This window comes from Lathamus discolor, chromosome 2 (assembly GCF_037157495.1).
Source record: "Lathamus discolor isolate bLatDis1 chromosome 2, bLatDis1.hap1, whole genome shotgun sequence".
In the NCBI taxonomy this organism is placed as follows: Eukaryota; Metazoa; Chordata; class Aves; order Psittaciformes; family Psittacidae; genus Lathamus; species Lathamus discolor.
Window position 1 is genome coordinate 45,034,139 of NC_088885.1, and position 18,620 is coordinate 45,052,758.

General features: G+C 43.0%; 1 protein-coding gene across 1 annotated transcript in view; it reads right to left on the reverse strand.

Annotated features, from left to right (window-relative positions):
• The window catches only part of ITGB1 (integrin subunit beta 1), a 45,756-nt gene extending 33,240 nt beyond the window's left edge, over window positions 1-12,516 (reverse strand). The window contains exon 1 of the mRNA XM_065666707.1: window positions 12,274-12,516. Within this exon, the coding sequence (XP_065522779.1) occupies window positions 12,274-12,282 (9 nt within the window). The 5' untranslated portion in view covers window positions 12,283-12,516. The remainder of the gene's footprint in view (window positions 1-12,273) is intronic.
• Window positions 12,517-18,620: the final 6,104 nt, after the last annotated feature.

Genomic DNA, 18,620 nt, shown 5'->3' on the forward strand with positions numbered 1-18,620 from the left:
ACCAGCTGCAAACCTAAATTAATATTCATCACCAGCAAAACCAAGTTGCATAGTAAATTGCAAAGAATACCAGTGCTGCTAAAGCCTACTCAATTTGCTTCTTCATAACATTCTTCTACTTAAGTCATACAAGTTTGTATTTCATGTTGGTGATGGTGACAGAAAGTAAAAGAATGAAAAAGATGTTCAGTGATAACATGAAAATGCTGCCACTGATAAAGAGCTTTCACCAGTGAAGTCAGCAAAACCCAAGTGCAACCTTGATCTCTTCTCTTTGTTCTAATACCTTTCAGAGAGCACTGCGGTGCAGGCAGATCTAACACTAGTTAGTCAGCACCACTTTTGAAGGAGGGACCATTTTTCAACTAGTATATGTACACACTGCCATGCACGGAAGGTTTGTAGCTCATCACTAGACCTTAGTACTACCATACCACCAGTAAGAACACAACTTTGATGTATTAACCATCTTTGTCCCTAGCCTTGGTCGTAAAGTACTTTCTTGATGTGTTGAATCCCAACTGAAGCCAATATCCCACAGTTTAGGAGCCGCTTTGGAAAGCATCTTGATGCTTTCCTTTTGGCAAGTAGTACTTACACACAGCTCATGTGAACAAAAAACCTGTGTATGATTACCACATACAGGAAACTGCTTAAAAACCAAGTGAGGTGCTCTTTCTCATGAGAATATTATTTTTTCCACACAGGTTTATTTAGATATTTTTGCCAGGCAATTATCCACAGACTGCAATTTATGGGGTAAACTGACAATTGTATTTTGGAAAACCAGACTAACAGATGTATTACGCTTAATATCCAACATTGGATTAGGAGAGAAATAAAACTCTGCATATTCTCAAGCAAAGCAGGCAGAAGCCTGCAGCTACATCTAATTAAAACACCAGCAATGTGCAGTTTGTAACTACTTGTTGCTACTCTGCACCTCTCAAAGGATTGTGCTTACTCAAGTATGGAATAAGAAAGCAGAACACCCCATCACCACACACCTGCACTCCTGTCTCTTGCTAGGAAATACAATGGCAGTACATCCTGCCCACAGACAGCTGGGATTGCTACAAGGACTTTACAATGCTCCTTGAATTTTAAGCAAGGACAAGATAGTAAAGCCTATTAATATGCTGCTTATGCTAACAGACAAGGAGACCACAAAGACAGCACCACTCTCAGGCTAACACACCAAGCCCTTGGGTACCTGTACTGTAGTTGAAACTGCTATTTTCTGTATCTACAGCACCTCTATACATGCGCACCTTGAAAGCTTCCTCTTAGATAAAGATCTAATGAGAACATACACATATTAGGAACCAAAATACTTATTTTTTTCCCTCCATGAAAGTGTTTATGTAGAAAATACCTGCTGTTCTATACTCTTGCCAACAGAAGTTCCCAGCAGTTCAAATCCATCACAGCCCTGATGATTCAAAACACTGTCTCCATAAATTTGTAAGAATTCCCACTGCACCCAATCTTACTGTTTTCAAAAGGCATTTTTCCATAATAAATATTTCAGGGTTGTCATTATTACAAGGACCTCTTTCTACAATTGTGATTAAAACAGATGAAAAAAAACCCCCACATCTCTGTTGTTTCATCACTTTTCAAATGTTTTTAGACCCATCAATAATTTTGCCATAGTAGTTTAATTTTTCCTCTTGCTTAAATAAGACAACTTTTTTTTTTGGCTAGGGAGAGTGTGAATTGAATATTTAGCTTATTTATATGAGTCTTGCTAGTCTACAAGACTGCTTGGCTAAATTTAGCATTTTCATCTCAGACAGATTACAATTAGGAATGCCACGTAATGATTCAAGCCATTCTAGTAGAAAACATGGGTGTCTGCTCCTTGTGGTAGTATTACATTACCCACACACTCTGTGCCACTTACTACTCCCATAAAGGGAGTATTATTTTTGTGCAACTTAAACCTCACATTCATCAACATGGGAAAACTAAAAGTTTAACTAAACTTATAAACATAGCTCTTACACAGCTGAAAGTAACTGACGCTTCCAAGGCTGTACTGCCTTAGTAATACTGTCACAACGTCCGGCTGAACTTACTTCAATCCAAGTTTTCCATTTAAAGGAAAAGCAGGAGAGAGGCATGTGCATTCGTAAGTAAAAAGAAGAAGAAGAAAAAAAAAATCAATCGGTTAATACAGCATCTTGCTCATCTATTTCTTTAAGAGAAAACACTTGCAAATGTCTTGGTGGCTATTGCTGCAGGTACTGCAGGAAGCCAGAAGCTGGCACACCACAAAGGGCAAACTCGGCGGAAACTGTCTTTACATTCACCCACAGTAGCTATCATTAACGGTCAGGGTATGGTTTGAGCAACCAAAACCAAGATGAAAGCTAACTGCTGCTGAAACTAACAGCAGTGCAGCAGCATCCCCACCTCCAAAAAAGCAGCCTCTGCCCCTCTGCTTGAACTCATTGATCTTCCGCACATACCACACCACTCCAGCTTTGCTTGCCAGGCTGGCAGAGTGGTACCTTGAGTCATCCCTTTCCCCCTTTCTGTAAGCCTTGGCAAACTGAACCAGGCCTTCACATGGACAGAGGAGTGCTGAGGAAACAACTCCTACAAAGTGGCAGGTGGTGCTCAGACTGACAGACATCCGAAATTACACCAGGCTCTTTCAGCACTTTAGACCAGCCTAAATCCAGGCTGTCACAGGCCTCTTGCCTTCTCTGCTAGCCTCAGGTGAATTGCTTATGAATGCTCTGTAATGCAGCCAGCCAGGCTGGGGAACTTGCCTGATTTTATTTTTTCCAATAGGTTATTCTAATAAATTAGTTGGTAAAAAATATTAAGACAGGCAAAGAACAAAACACTGAAAGTTTTTAATTTGTTTTTTATTTGCCTCCCCCCCCCCTTTTTTTTGGGGGGGGGAAGGGGGAGAGGAAGGGAATTTGAATTCAGGATTTGAATGGCAAGTACATAGATTAATGCTTACAGACAGTATCCGCATATTTAATTGCAAGTTTCTTTTAAAGTATTCATTATTCCAACACAATTTAGTATGAGACTTGTACTGAAAAAACTCCCATCTCACCACACTTTCAACATCAGCTAAGTGGTCAGAAAAATGAACATCGAGGAACAACAAAAGACTGGTCATCCCACAGAACTACATACAGCTTTATAAATCTTTGAGATTTTTTAATATATATTTAATTCAACACATGTATGTTACATATATATGATATAGATAACAAATATGTATAGTGTGTATATATATATATATTAAAGATTATTAATTCAATGGCTGTGATACGTAGCTAGATATAAGCACACAGTGAATAGTGGACTTCATCCTGAAGTTTTAATTCTGAAGTTTAAGCATTTGCAAAAAGTTCACCAATCTCAGCAAAATAAAGTTACTTCAACTTTCATTTTATTTTTATTTTTTTAAACAACAGACCCATGGAAGTACATGAAAAAAGCAGTCCTTGCCTGAACAACAACCTGCCTATTAACACTTCTGCTGCTTTCCAGAGCAGGATTTTAAGTCCGGAGTCCACGGACTGCTTCTGTGAGGATTGAAAAGATAATAAAAGATAAAGCTTCTCAAAGTAGCCAAGGAGATCTACCAGTTTGTCACCACTAAACAGAGTCAGCTCAACTTCTCGGGGCCCTAAAATTCCCCGCTCTGAACCCTTCATCTATCTGGTGCCAATTGTAAACGATACTTTCATCTCTTAACCGAGACAGTGGAACAAGTTGAACAGTAACTTCTTGCTGAGTTATTTCTCACCTGATGTAGCAATCTTAAGACTGATTACTCAAGTCAGAAGAGCACTGAAGCATACACAAGCAGATGCTGTGAGGTCCCACAGCAGTTTATGCCATCTTAGCTCTGGATTGCCAGTCTTGTTCTCCTTAGCTTTTGGTAAGAGCTGCATGTTTTCCTATTTCTCCCCTTGGTCTGAAGCATACCCCTGGTAAAACATGCGGTCACCCAGCTGAACTAACTGACTGAGCTGTACAAATTAATTTTTTTGCCAAGCTATTTTTCAACCATATCAGCTACTTCAATGAGTTATTGTACAGCCTTATGACTTCCACTGCTGATGCAAGGAGAACAGCCAGACTGCACAGCTACAGGCAGGAAGGACAGTTAAGATCTTACACTGTATACCTTATACATTGGTATAAATTACTGCAGATTCACGTTCCTATGAAAATAAAACACATTTTTATTTGAATTCATGGTTCAAGGGCCACTGGAACATTTTACACAGTATGAAATTCAGGTAGATTTTAAAACCTCTTGCTTACTGTGGAGTTTTGAGTTATTGCTAGTGAGTGAGCTTTTTTTTTCTCTTAATTCTGCAGACACATAGTATTAAAATTGCTTCCAGCTACAAGCAAATGTTAATTATGTTAAATACAGACATCATTAATTTAGAAAGTGAAATTGCATTGTGAATTAAGCACCAAAAAGAGTTAATATCTGTGCAAGCTCTTTTATTACTATCTAAACACCCTCCAGATTGGTCAGCTGGCAATGATAAAAATGCTGGCAGCAATCTTGCACAGTATAGTTACACTTCAAAGCTAAAGTTGAGTTTTTCACTGAAACTAGTGATATCAACAACATGGCTATGTAACATTTTGGTCTAGCCTTTGAAAAGTTATGTAAACAACATCTGTAGTAGAAGGAAGTAACACATACATAGAAAAAAACCCACCCTGTTTATCAATTTTATGAAGCCTTTTAAACAGCCTATAGCTGATAGGTATAGTATGTTCTTCTGAAAAAAAAAAAAAAAAAAAAAAAGGAAATTTGCTGTTTCCTTTTTTACACTCAAGTCCGCACCCAAGAAAAAATACACTGAAATTCTTGTACCCTAATTTCTCATACAGATCCGTATTTGCGTAGAACTTCCAAAAACAGTGTAAAAAATTATTCCCTATTTTGAGCTGTACAGTAAAAGCAAAGAATAAGTGTTATCTCCCAGAACGTTACACTTAAGAGATGTTTTGGAAATGCACACAGATTACGTTCACTCAAAACCAAAAGATGGATTTTTAATCTACTCTGACACAAAAGCAGTAATAGACATTTCAGAAACGGTCAAGCTTTTTATGTAGGTAGGCTACAATATGCCTTCCAGCATCAGGACAATCTTTAGTTAGACTAGTTTAGTAGTGAACACATTAACATACGCTAAATACAATCATACAAAAAAACCACAAAATGAACAGAGAAGGTAATTACGGACTTCACCCTCTGCCCATAAAACTGATTTCCTAATACACGAGAAAATAAAGCATCAGTGTAATGACAAAAAAGCACAGCCAGAAAACACTGGCAGTACAACCTTGCTTACCCTAGTCAATCTTGTGGATGATGATAGTGGCTTACCTCATTTCTCCTTTTTATTATCAGAACAGGGAGCATTTTTCTTGCTGACTGGACAAGCACCAAGACTTGAGCCACTCAGCTAGCAAAGATACAGTAATAATATGAGAAGTCATCCCGATGCAAAATTTAGTGATAACTGACTACTAAAAAGTGTCATCTTTTGATCACCAGGACAGTGCTTTTTGTTTAACATCAAAAGATTTCATTCTTTTGTGCTTATCTCCACTTCAGAAATAGGTTTTCCTTTTAGCTGTATTCATCTTCACACAAAACTCTTTTACCCAAGATCTGGAAAGCCAGACAACTGAGGGTCCGGGCAGAGCTTGGATGTTGCCCAGTTTAATACTTGAGCAACTGAACCTGCAGAGGATGCTGGCCAAGCTACTAGAATGCTAGGTCCTTCAAATGACCTCCTACAGACCCTAATACACTCCTGTCAGTCACATCACCCCACAACTCACTGGGAGAGCATCCTGTAGATCACTCCCCAGGGGTCCTGCCAGCCTACAAACACGCAGAGCAGATGAGGACAGATCAAACAGCTTCACAGAGTAGCTAGCTGTACAAGAGGCAGACAGAACTCTTGGTGCCATTGCTTGAGGTTAGCACTGTGTTAAGACACACTGAACTACAATTCCACCAAAGAAAATTAATAAACCCTAGAATGACAGCTTATCCTCTTTTTTTCCTCTGCAAAAGCTAATGGCCCTGCATTCTTAGCTCAATATTTACTTCTAGGCCAAGGTTACACCAAGCCAGATATTCCAATCTTAGGTTTGTTTTTCAAAACCTTCATCTTGGGGACAAAGTATGCACTAATATTCAAGATACTACATTTGATTTGCAATATCACCATTTCCTACGTGAAATACTGACTCTTTCTAGAGTAATCTAATACAATTATTTTGCTACTCCTTTAAATAACCACAAATCAGTCATCTTTGCATGAGGGTAAGTTCAGTGTTTCAGTTCAGCCCAATATACAATTATTGTTTTTCATTCTACCACAAAAATCAAGAAGAAAGCTTTCACTTTTTCTACCCAGCTTCCACATCAAAAGTGAATTTACTTGCACAGCTCTAGAGGTTAAAAATTTATCTGTAAATAGCCATAACATACAATTAACTACATACACTAAGTACTCACATGTAGTTAATGTATACTACACAGAAATTTATAGTTTTATGCAATAAGAATCCATATAAACAATGGCTCTACCTCCTGCTTATACACTAGAATGTACCAAAAGCAGAAGTTAAAACTATGCTAAGTCAAAACTAGGACTAAGTTAAGTATTAGTGATTTTGTATAAACCATGAATCAAAATAAATGAACAGCAAATATTATGCTGATCTTTCGGTGTGTGTGTGTGTGTGAGGTATACGCACATGTATAAAATACTGGCATTAGATGTTGCATGTTATAGTTTATGAGCATTTTAAGAAGAATCTGCACTTAAACATAGTCTTTAAAAATTAGAAGGTTAGAGAAAACTACTATAAACAGCAAACTAATGACTTGTTGGCAGAACATGAGAACTGCATTAATTTATTAAAGCTACACAAGATGTTTTTCGGTGGGAGAAAGAAAAGAATTAAAAGGAAGGTAAGAAGACACCAATATCTTCTCAGCTCTTACTAGCTGTAACAAAGTTAAGATTCCAGCTTCAATTTTGTTACTCAAAGCTCCCCTCTCTAATAAAAACCACAAGAATACTAACGATATTTTTACTGCTGCTGGAAAAGAAAGAAAGGACATAAAAGCGCTTTTAAGACAGAAAGCGTGTTTCATAACAATTTCTGCAGCTGACTGTAAAGAGAAAATGAGAAAGATATAAACAAAAATCACTCATATTAAAGAGCATTTATTCAGTGACACCCCAGAGAGGATTACAGGTCAGGTACAAATCCTATTACCTTTCCCCAAAGAAAACATTAAATTCTACTATCATCAGGCTACTTTCCCTACCATGCGCTTGGTTATGTGCAAATTTTGTTCTAAATTAGCGACTTTACCATGTCTGTAAACATCTTCAACCTGCTAATAGGAGAGTACGATAGTGTAGCAAGTCAATTAACCACCCTGATGAATCTAAGAGAAAAGTAAGAGAAGGTAGTCATTACAAAAACACTGGATGTTTAACAGCAACATTCTGCTAAAGAAAGCACCCTCAGACCTGAAAGAGAAAGCTGTGCTAGTTAACAATATATAACAAGGTGCTCAGTGTGACATTCTGCATGGACTGAAGTCAGAATTTTCATTTTCTCTACATGTCATTCCCAATAGAAGCTCTTTGGCAAGCCTACACACATCTTAAATTGGGCTAGAAACTCATACTGCCTGTTATGAACACAGCTAAAGCATGTGACAATTTCTTATGATGAAGTTGTATATGCTTGTGACTGGTACTTAAACTACTCTTTCACGTGGTGGGAGAAAAGTAAGCTTAGCGAAAGGACTCATAAATTTAAGGTTAGCAGGCTGTACCTATGCAGGTCAAATTAGGGAAAGAAGGAAAAAAAGAAAGCAGCAGCAGAATTTCTCTTCCCATTTGAGGGTAAACACAAAACTGACTTTGTAGGCTACCCAAGAGGCTCCATAACCACAACAACTGACCAGATACTGGTCAATGTTGTGGTCCACTGTGGTTACTGCATGGCAAGTAACCACCCTTTTCAGAAAGCTGGCAACAGAATACACAACAGAACAGAGCAGCACAGACTGAGGAGAAACTACACAGCAAAAAGGAGATGGTATTCAGTACTAGAATTAACCAACAAATTTTAATTTTTTAAGACAAAAGAAACCTTTAATAAAAGATATTGCAGTGTCTGTCCAGGAGACAGAGCCACAGAATTTGTTCATCTGTCAGACACTCCCTTGAAGAACAAGCAAACATCCCCTTCAGAAACAACAGCTAACTCTCCCCTACACTAAAACCTCTTTTTCCTGTAAAGCTCCGAGATGCACATGCTGGTATAAAAACCCCAAACAACCCCATGCACACACACACAGAAGCCTGAAAAATCGAGACATCTAACCAACAGTGTTAGAGCTGCTAATGAGAACGCTACCACTAGTAAGAACCTTCAAAGCAAAGCAAGTTGAGCAGGTGGGAACGATTTGTAGGATTTGCAGTATAAGCACAGGGGCAGATGAGAGATAGGAAAACATGGACTTTGTTCCACGTTTTCTGCTTCTGAGAGACAGCAAATTTTCTACAGGACAGAGAATATAGCTGATGACTTAAATAACTAGTCATAGGAGAAGAGCACACATGCTGGCAAGTACTTTTTAATGACACTTCTAATAAACCTAACTGCATAATACATTTTGAAGAATTATTTACATAATTGCTTTATGAGATCCAGCAATAGATCCCGAGAAGCTTAAAAGAGGAAAAGGCACTCCCAGCAAGGGTACCCTCTCAGAAGGCTGACTGCAGCTCCTAAGAATGAAAAGGATGCTGGGGGACTGGCCATCCTAAAAAAAGACAAAAAAAAAAAAAAAAGGAAAAGAAAAAGAATAGTTGGATAAAAGGATAAAACAAATTACTTGAAGTTCTAGAAAAACAAATAAGGTCAGAATAGGCTGCCAAGCCTGGATTCCCCCTTTTCTGGATCTAACTAATGTCTCTCCCAAGTGCCATGTGAGGAGACATGAGCTAGCTTGCCAGTTAACACGGATTAGGAAAATCCCTGCCTGTTAACTTTAGTTTTGCCATGTATCACCCATCATAATAGCCTCTCTCAAATAGAACGGGTACAAAATGTATTTGCAAAGGAGTGGAGAGGAAGAAGAGGTTGGGTATTCCAACTGCCAGCAAAGCCCCATCCAGCCTCTACTCTTCCGCCTTCAAAAACCCACTCAACACGCCATGTGGTGGGTGCAACTTACAGAGAACACAGGGCAGCACAGCTCACATGTTCACTTCCTACATGCAACGGTTAGGTGAGTGAAGGCTGCATCACACATCACAGGCAGTTCTGCACTGAAGAAGCCCAAGCCACCAGCCACAGGCAGGTGAGAAACAGCAGGAACTCTGCATGTCTGATGTCTGTCCACAAGAAGGAAAGGGAGCAGGGATGGAGCCCATTCCAGAACTACAGTCTTTGATGATGGCTTACAGAAAGGTTCCCATCAAAGGAGGTACTCCGACAGCATGTTTAACAGTAGCCCTGCACAATTGCAGTCAGAACTGTTTCTGAAGGCCACACCACCAAGAGTCATGCACAGCCTGCTGATCAGAGGGCTGGAAGAACCACCAGCTAAGTGCACATCACATCACTCAACTAAATCAAGACTGGGTGGAAAAGTAGGCATGACAACTATTTACAAACAATTGTAGAGCAGTCATACCAGTGGTGGCAAGGGAATTATATTCAGTGCAAGGGAGAACACATGTCCTCCCCATGTTTGCATCGCTCTCCCCAAGCCTGTCTTTCTGCTACCCAAGTTATCTATTGCCTGACCCACTTGCTAGAGCAAACAAGCTCTTTTCAAAACCGCACCATAGCAGAACTACCCTAAAAGAGGTATAGGGAGGATGGTTAAGAGCAGAGGAATGAAATCATGAAACAGGAAGAAAGAACAGCAGGAAAAGTTTCTGGACAGTTTGTTTTTAGCTGTGGGAATCACTTCCCAAAGGAAGTGGCTGAAGATTAACTACTTGAGTCACTTAAAATACAAGAAAAAACACTAAAATTCTGCTCTCACATCAGAAATTCTTGCACATTCTAGAGAAACTCGCTTCCCTCTGAATAAGTCCTTCACAAGGGTGGACAAAACTAGGGATATGATGTAGACTAGAAGGGATATGATGTAGACTAGATGACTAAATGTACGGAGCAGAATGAACTCCCTGGCTGCACACACAAAGAACACCAGGTTTAACTGCTGACACTTCATTTTGAAATAAGTCTGGTTCATTTATCATGTGGCTGGCAAACAGATACAGCACTTACCAGCTCTAACTTTGATTAAGGTAGGATTTCTGCATGCCTGTCAGGTTTGCACGTTTCAGCTAAAATATCTTTGAAAAGGACAAACAAAAGTTGAAGGTGTACCCATCCTAAACTTGCCTTGTCTTGCCTACCCATTGCCAATGGCTCACTGTTTTTGCAACCCTTATAAATATAGCCTTAGGCAGGCTTGTAAAATGCTACTTAATCATTTGCCAGAGGCAGGTAACATTTTTTGTGATGGGAGAATGAATCATTAGTTTCATCACTGGGATGTATGTGGATAACGAATGTCTTCGCTACTTTTAGAGTCTTGCTTATTTTAGTCTCATTCACATCTTTCTAGTAGTATAATACTTCTAAAAAGAAAAAATGCTGCTACCAAGTAATGTCATTTCATAATAAAACCTGCTTTTTCTCACACTACCACCATCACCTATAGAATAGTTGTGTCAGGAATGCAGATTATCTAAACCTGCTCTCACATACATAAAGTCCTGCTCCATTTCAACACTTAAGCACACACACAGCATTAGCCGTGAGCGGTTCAAATGATCTTCACGGAGACAATCTTTACTCCTGAAGGTCTGTGTGTCTTGGCATGAGCAGGACTGTAGCACCAATGACAAATCTACCAGAAATCAAAAGAAAAGCCAACATTTTCACCCAACAGGTATGTGGACATGTGGTGGCATGAATGGACCGGTTTATTATTCCAAAGACAAAAGCAGAAGGAACCAAAACTACTTTTCAACTTTTTTCCATACAGAAAAATAGTCACAAAGACTACCTAATGAGTCTAGCAGGCAGTCAGACACTTATTCCATAAGATAAAGACATCTGACATTGGCGAAACAGTGAGTCAGAAAGAATTTCCTATCACTCCATGTTTCCTTCCAACCATCGGTAAAGGAAGATAGTAATACTGTGTTCCTATTGCTGCAAGCTGTTTCAGAAACCTCTGTGTGAAACAGACCACATACAGAGGCCTCGGATTCCCACGTTCACTTCAACACAAGCTTGTAACGAGCTGCAGAGGCTCAAGACAGCTTCGAGCAAAAACTGCATAGACTGGAAGCATCGAGCAGTCAAAAGGCTGCACTGACAATCACGCCGTCCTTCGAACAGTGCACACACTCCGCTATTAATAGCTACTTTTTAACAGACATGTGCAGGTCAAAACCCCTAGACACTCAAGTTCCTCCACTGACTCACTCCTTATGATCCCATCCCTGGAACTCCTCTGCTTCCCGCGGAAGGTAAGCCGCTCCCGCCGCCGGACCGGGCACCGAGGGGGAAGCCCGCCCTCCCGGGGCAGCTGCCCGGAACTTTTCCGAGCCTAGTGCTGCCCCTTCCCGGGCACCCGTGAGGGAAGCCACTGCCCGCACAAGGCAGCTCCAAGCGGGGCACTGGCACAAAGCTCCCGCCTTCGCAGGCAGGGAAGGGTCGGGGCGGCCCGGCCGCGGGCGCTGCCAGGGCAGGGCAAGACTGGGCCCCGGGGGGACAAAGGCCTTGCTGGCCCCCATCGGCACGGGAGGCCCGATGCCGCCGTCCCAGTGGCAGAAAGCCGCAGGCTGGGCCCGACACCATCCGGCCCGCCCGCAACGCTGACCCGGGACTAGCACACCTCGGCGCCGGGGCGGGCACGGCGGGCGGCGAGACTCCCATTCAGTCGCCCGGGACGGGCGCCGAGGTACCCGCGCCCCGTGGCGGCGGCGGCTCCTCCCGAGTGCTGCCAGCGGCTCCCCACTCGAGGAGGGAGGGAAGGCGGGCGGGCGAACGACAGGAAGCCGCGCTCGCCACCCTGTTCTCCGCACCACCCGCCGGCGCCCGCTCAGACACCAGAGTCCCGGGCCGCGAAAGCGCCGCTCAGCCCGCTACCGACCAGCTCCAACCCCCGCCCCGTCCTCCCGCTACCTCGGCCATGTCCGCGGCGCGGCCGCTTCCTGGCAGAGGGGCGCTCCTGCCCCGGCCCGCCTAGCTGCCTGGCGCCCGGGAGCGGGCTGGGCTGGGCTGGGAATGCCGGCCTCGCTTCTCGCCCCCTCCGGCTGCTCACCGCCGCCTATTCTCCTTGCTGCTGAGGGGGAGCCCGGCGCAGCGGGGGAGGGGAAGCTCTGCGCTCAGCCGCGCTTTCCCCGCCCCGGAAACACATTCCTCCCCGCTGCCGTCAAGCCGTGTCGGGGGAGGTGCTTTCCGCCGCTGCGGTGGTGGGGCTGGGCGGGCCGGCGGGGGTCTCCCGTCCTGAGGCGGAGCGCTCTTCTCGCCTGTTCCGCAGCTCTTTCCGTGGCGGCTGCCAGCTCCTTATTTGGCGGGGTTTATTAGAGCCCGTCTGCGCGTCCCCCGCTCCGCAGTCCCCGGGGCAGGCCGTGAGGACGGGGCTGCCCCGCGGTTGGCGGCGCTTCCGTCGGCGCTGCGGAGTCGGAAGGCTGCTGGAGCCCAGAGCTTCGTTATCGGGGCTGCGGTTTCTTCGCCTGCTCCCGCCGCTGCCTCGCTTCTCCCGGCTCGCCCTGTCGGTGCCCGTGGACACGCATGGGGTTAGAGGGATGGCTGGGAAAGGGGGGGACTGCTCCTTCCTCTTGCTGGCAGCTGCTTCCAAACGCTGTGAAGGCAGTAAGCGATGGATGAGCTGGGCATGGCGCTGATGGCACTGTCCAAGCTAAGAAATGGAATTCCCGAAGTCCCTTGGCCAGAGCCTACTGCTGTTTGGCACATGCCTTTAGCGTTTTTAAGTGCTCCTGAAAGTAGGTTCTTGGAGGATCTACTGATAAATAAAATACAATTAAAATAAAATAGGCGTGCAACTTTCTTGAGGGTACAGAGTGATGGAAAACACAACCTATGGACTCCCAAGTCACCTTTCTGAAAGCTGGTGTCAGTTCTGGTTCTGTGATGAAATGTGCTGCAAATTGACCGTTTTAGTGCTTTTCTGCAGTCTTGTTTGTAGCTGCACTTAAGAAATTAATGCTGTTTCTGCCTTACTAGAGCACAGCCTGTTACTGAAGCCCGTGCTCCATTTGGGCAGTGCAGCTGTTCAGGATGTACTCTATTAACATAGCTGCATTAGCAGAAGCTTATAAGGCTGGTACAACTGTCACTGTAAAACTGTTTTAGTGGTGTTGGAAAATGAGATTGAAATGATAGGCTGCTGCTCCAAGCAGTTTCATCAAAAGCAAGCACTGCTTAAATGAAGTGAAAGAGAAGTAACTTTGGCAGTCAGGGATAAGGAATCCAGAGGCCACATATTTCTACAAGTAAATTGGTGTATGGTATTAACTCTGCCAGGAGCAGAGAAAGAAGCTCCCATAAACCCAAAGTTTTAAAGTGTTAGAAAAGTATGCCATACAAAAAAAAGCAAATGCTGGTTGGATAGTGATCTGCAAAAAAAGTAAGAAATTTTAAGTGCTGGGGGAGAAAAATGACTTTTAGCCAATGTATTCTCTGCTTCCTTGTTGCGGGGAAAAAGAAATCCACATTTTTGTCAGAATATGCAAACATGCAGAAGTACACTATGGTGTATGGCAGACAAGCGCTGGCAAAAATGTCCCTCAGATTGATGGGGTTACAAGGAGTAAATAAAACTGCATAACAAACTGGTGTTTCAAGCATTTGCCAATGCTCAGCTTAGACATTCATGTGTCAGATTGCTAGTGGCTGGCTGTGGTGTTCAATAGGAAATTAGTAGGAAAAAGTCTCCCAAAAGGCTGAAAAAAATCACTGAATTATTTGGCTGCTTTCTGGACTCTTTTGGAGAGCACAGATGTGTATGAATGCCATTTATTATTTTCCAACACTTCTGTAGTACTAAAAATGTCAGAAAAAAGTGTTGGAGGTGTCTGAGCCAGCAGACACAATTGCAGATGATGTCATAGAATCATAGAATAGTTAAGGTTGGAAAGGACCTTAAGATCATCTAGTTCCAACCCCCCTGCCATGGGCAGGGACACCTCACACTAAACCATGTCACCCAAGGCTCTGTCCAGTCTGGCCTTAAACACTGCCAGGGAGGGAGCATTCACAACTTCCCTGGGCAACCCATTCCAGTGCCTCACCACCCTTACAGTAAATAACTTCCTCCTGATGCCCATTCTAAAGTTCCCCTGTTTAAGTTTTAACCCATTACCCCTTGTCCTGTCACTACAGTCCCTAATGAAGAGTCCATCCCCAGCATCCCTATAGTCCCCCTTCAGGCACTGGAAGACTGCTATGAGGTCTCCAAGCAGCCTTCTCTTCTCCAGGCTGAACATCCCCAACTTTCTCAGCCTGTCTTCATACGGGAGGTGCTCCAGACCCCTGATCATCCTTGTGGCCCTGCTCTGGACTTGTTCCAGCAGTTCCATGTCCTTTTTATGTTGAGGACCCCAGAACTGTACACAATACTCAATACCTCCTAAGTGAGGTCTCACAAGAGCAGAGTAGAGGGGCAGGATCACCTCCTTCGACCTGCTGGTCACGCTCCTTTTGATGCAGCCCAGGATACGGTTGGCTTTCTGGGCTGCGAGAGCACACACTGAAGCTGGCTCATGTTCATTTTCTCATTGACCAGCACCTCAAAGTCCTTCTCCATAGGACTGCTCTGAGTCTCTTCTCTGCCCAGCCTGTAGCTGTGCCTGGGATTGCTCTGACCCACACATAGGACCTTGCACTTGGCATGGTTGAACTTCATAAGGTTGGCATCAGCCCACCTCACAAGCGTGTCAAGGTCCCTCTGGATGGCATTCCTTCCCTCCAGCATATCAACCAAACCACACAGCTTGGTGTCATTGGCAAATTTGCTGAGGGCACACTCAATCCCACTGTCCGTGTCAGCAACAAAGATGTTGCGCAAGATCGGTCCCAACACCGATCCCTGAGGGACACCACTCGTTACTGGTCTCCAGCCTGACATTGAACCATTGACCACAACTCTTTGTGTACAGCTGTCCAGCCAAGTTCTTTATCCACCAAGTGGTCCACCTATCAAATTGATGTCTCTTTAGAGACAAGGATGTCGTGTGGGACAGTGTCGAACGCTTTGCACAAGTCCAGGTAGATGACATCAACTGCTCTACCCCTGTCCATCAGTTCCGTAGCCCCATCATAGAAGGCCACCAAATTGTCCAGGCAGGATTTCCCCTTAGTGAAGCCATGCTGGCTATCAGGAAGCACCTTGTTGTTCTTCATGTACATTAGCATGCCTTCCAGGAGAATGTGCTCCACGATTTTGCCAGGCATAGAGGTGAGACTGACTGGTCTGTAGTTCCCTGGGTCATCCATTTTACCCTCCTTGAAAAGGGGGGTTATATTTCCCTTTTTGCAGTCATAGGGAACTTCACCTGACTGCCATGGTTTTTTCAAATATGATGGACACTGGTCAAAATGTTTAAATTATTGTCTCCATATTGTGGTATGTATCATATCTGGGAGAGCTGGTTGAACATTTTTGCATGGAAATGCTCAAGAATACACAGGTTTTCATGGCTTGAGTGGGTAGCTAGGAAGTGTGTGGATCACTGTTATGCTTGGGTACCACTTCTGGAAATCCACATCCTTACATCTTATGGAAAGTGGGTGAAAAAGTGTTGACACTGGAGACAGGAGTGCTTATGGTATATATTCACTTGGTGTATAGACTGATTTGTTTGATAGTGTTGGATTTGCTGCTGTGTTCATTATTGCTTTTTTCTGTGATTTTGAGAGATTGTGGTTCTTTGTTACAGGTTTTGATACAAGCTTTCAACTCTCCGTTTTCTAAATACTTGCATGTGTGAAACCCTTATAAAATTTGGAAAATATCAGAATTGTAATACTTCAGTTAGTTTAGCTTAATTTTGTTTAATTGGATTAATTACATTAAACTAGCACACCATTTTCCCTAATTTTTTGTGTGTTTCATACTCAGGTTAGAATTAGAAAACAATAAGGACTGTTACTTGGTAGGGATGCCTTTTGTTTTATGTTTAACATATATTTATTTTCTGTGGACAATATAAGAAGTGTATTTCTGTGCTGTGCATAGTACTGTCACAGGACAGCCAGCTAAGTGATGTCTGCAGATAGAAGAAATAGTAAAATACTTTGGTTTATGATTAATTGTGTATCACATTATTGAAAAATTCACACAAGTAATCAGAAAAATAAATATTTAATATTTTAGCTATTTTTTGTCAAAGTATTTGCAGTATATTTGGCAAATTATATTACTTAGTAGGTACAGCTGATATGATTATGTGGAATTACCTTTTTAGTTTTGCTTTAAAAGCCCATTGAAGAGTATTTTTTCATTCTGTCTAGTTATCTTTTACTCTAAGCCATTGGCAAAAGAGGCCCCTACTATCATAGAAGAAAAGTAGTTGGCGGAGCACCAGTGGTGTGTAGGTATGTAGCAGTCTGAGAGTCGTTGGCTTATTGTCACTGAGTCATTTTATACATATAAATATATATTATTAGCATGACCAGACTGTGCTGTGGAGAAATCAGTCTGTAACTACAGCTTGCCTTATGGATGCCGGTTTTATTATGACTTTTACAGAAGCACCCAGGAATCCCAAACCAGGTTTTGGTTTGTCCAGCATTGCAGAGTACTTTATTCCTCTTTCTTGCCCTCTTCTTTTCTTTCTCTGCCTCTTCAAAATGCTTCTACCCTGCTTGAGTTAATTTTTCTTTCCAAACTAAAGAAAACCAAGAAAACCTCATAAGGCTGAGGTGAAAGACCATAGTCTAAATACAAAAGACAGATAAAAAGTCTTTTTATCTTTTTATCAGAAAGCCAAAGTAATTTTCCCAAAGATAGCAATGGAGCTGGAAACAGAAGTCAGGTCTCCTGGGAACACACCAGGCTGCAGTCTCCTGGGCTGTGCCAACTTTGGGAGAACAGGGTTTTCCTGGCCACTTTTCAGAGCAGAGCAGCAGCAGCTGCTGCGGCTCTTTTATTCCAGCACCAGCTGGGCAGTCATTGAGGGGCACAGCAAGTGCTGAGGCCTCACTGGCAGCTTGTCAGCATTGGGCCGTGCCTTCCAGTATAGAGGATGAAGATGTTAGACGTGGACACAAAATTAATACAGAAAGTATTAGAAGACAGGGTCAGTCAGTACAGGAAGTGACGGTGCTAAACGGTTGTGATAATTGCTTTTGATAACAGGCTCTATTTATCTGCTCACAATGAGGAACACTTCTTGAGGCAGGCAGTGAGCAAACCTGGCAGCTTGTCAGCAACGTTCAATGTGCCAGTTATATGGAGTGGTACGTTTGCCACATTTATATGAAGTGAGGTTCTCATGCCCCACACGAGGGCTGGAGTGGAGTGAGTCACAGATATGTCCAGCTGGAACATTGCAGTAGATTGTAGCCTGCAGGCAAAGGTTTGCTCTGCAAGATTGTCCACCTGTAAGACACCAAATGACTTGCTGGACTTGCCTGCTGTTCACAGTAGCAACATTCAGCACTTACCTGCAATCATTAAGCTTAGATCTCTGCTTTGTTCAATCAACAGTCCTGTTGATGAGCCTAAAAACGTCAGAGTCCACGGAGCCCTTCCTTCGGCTCACTGGTGTCTAAAAAGCAGCTTGTCCCCGTTTTGCTGTCAGGAAAGGAGAAGGGAGAGGTCAGCCACAGGACATGGGTCTTCTGGTGGGACCAGCCCATGCCATCCGTTGCACAGGAACAGAGCAGGCTGTTAGGGTAGTGGACTAACGGGCAGCTTTTGTTGCAGCTGTGCTGTGCCCTGTGCTCCTTTGGTCTTCCTCTGACTCTTTCTCTGCATTTACTTCACCTGCAAAGCTGCCCTCTCCTCTTTTTGTGCATTTGTTTGGATAAGCTAAGTTGTTGCTGTTATAGTCCCATGTTTTCCCTGCCGCTGTTGGCATACACATTTCTTCCTGTTTGTCACCTATGTATTTCTTCCAAAGCTGGTTTGTGGTAGTCCTGTGTCATTGTGAAGATCATTTGTTTTACACAGAAATTCTGTAAGATATTCTGACTCTCAGTAAGCAAGGCAAGAATCCTGTTTCATCTTTGGGCGTGAAGCACCGGTTCCTCCTATCTTCCAAAGCAAGGAAGTGAGCAGGAGTTAAGTGAGGAGAATAATGTCTTTGAGCTTTATGTTCATAGGAAACACTTATGATCACGGTAACACAGGGCACACGACTTTTGCATCAGCTACTTATACTGCTTGAACTAAAGCATGTTTTCTAGAAACCCTGATTTTAAAACTTCAGGCTTGAAGGTACTTTAGTGTTTGATTACCGAAGAAAAGATGCCTATGCGAAATTAGAAATATTCCCAAAGGA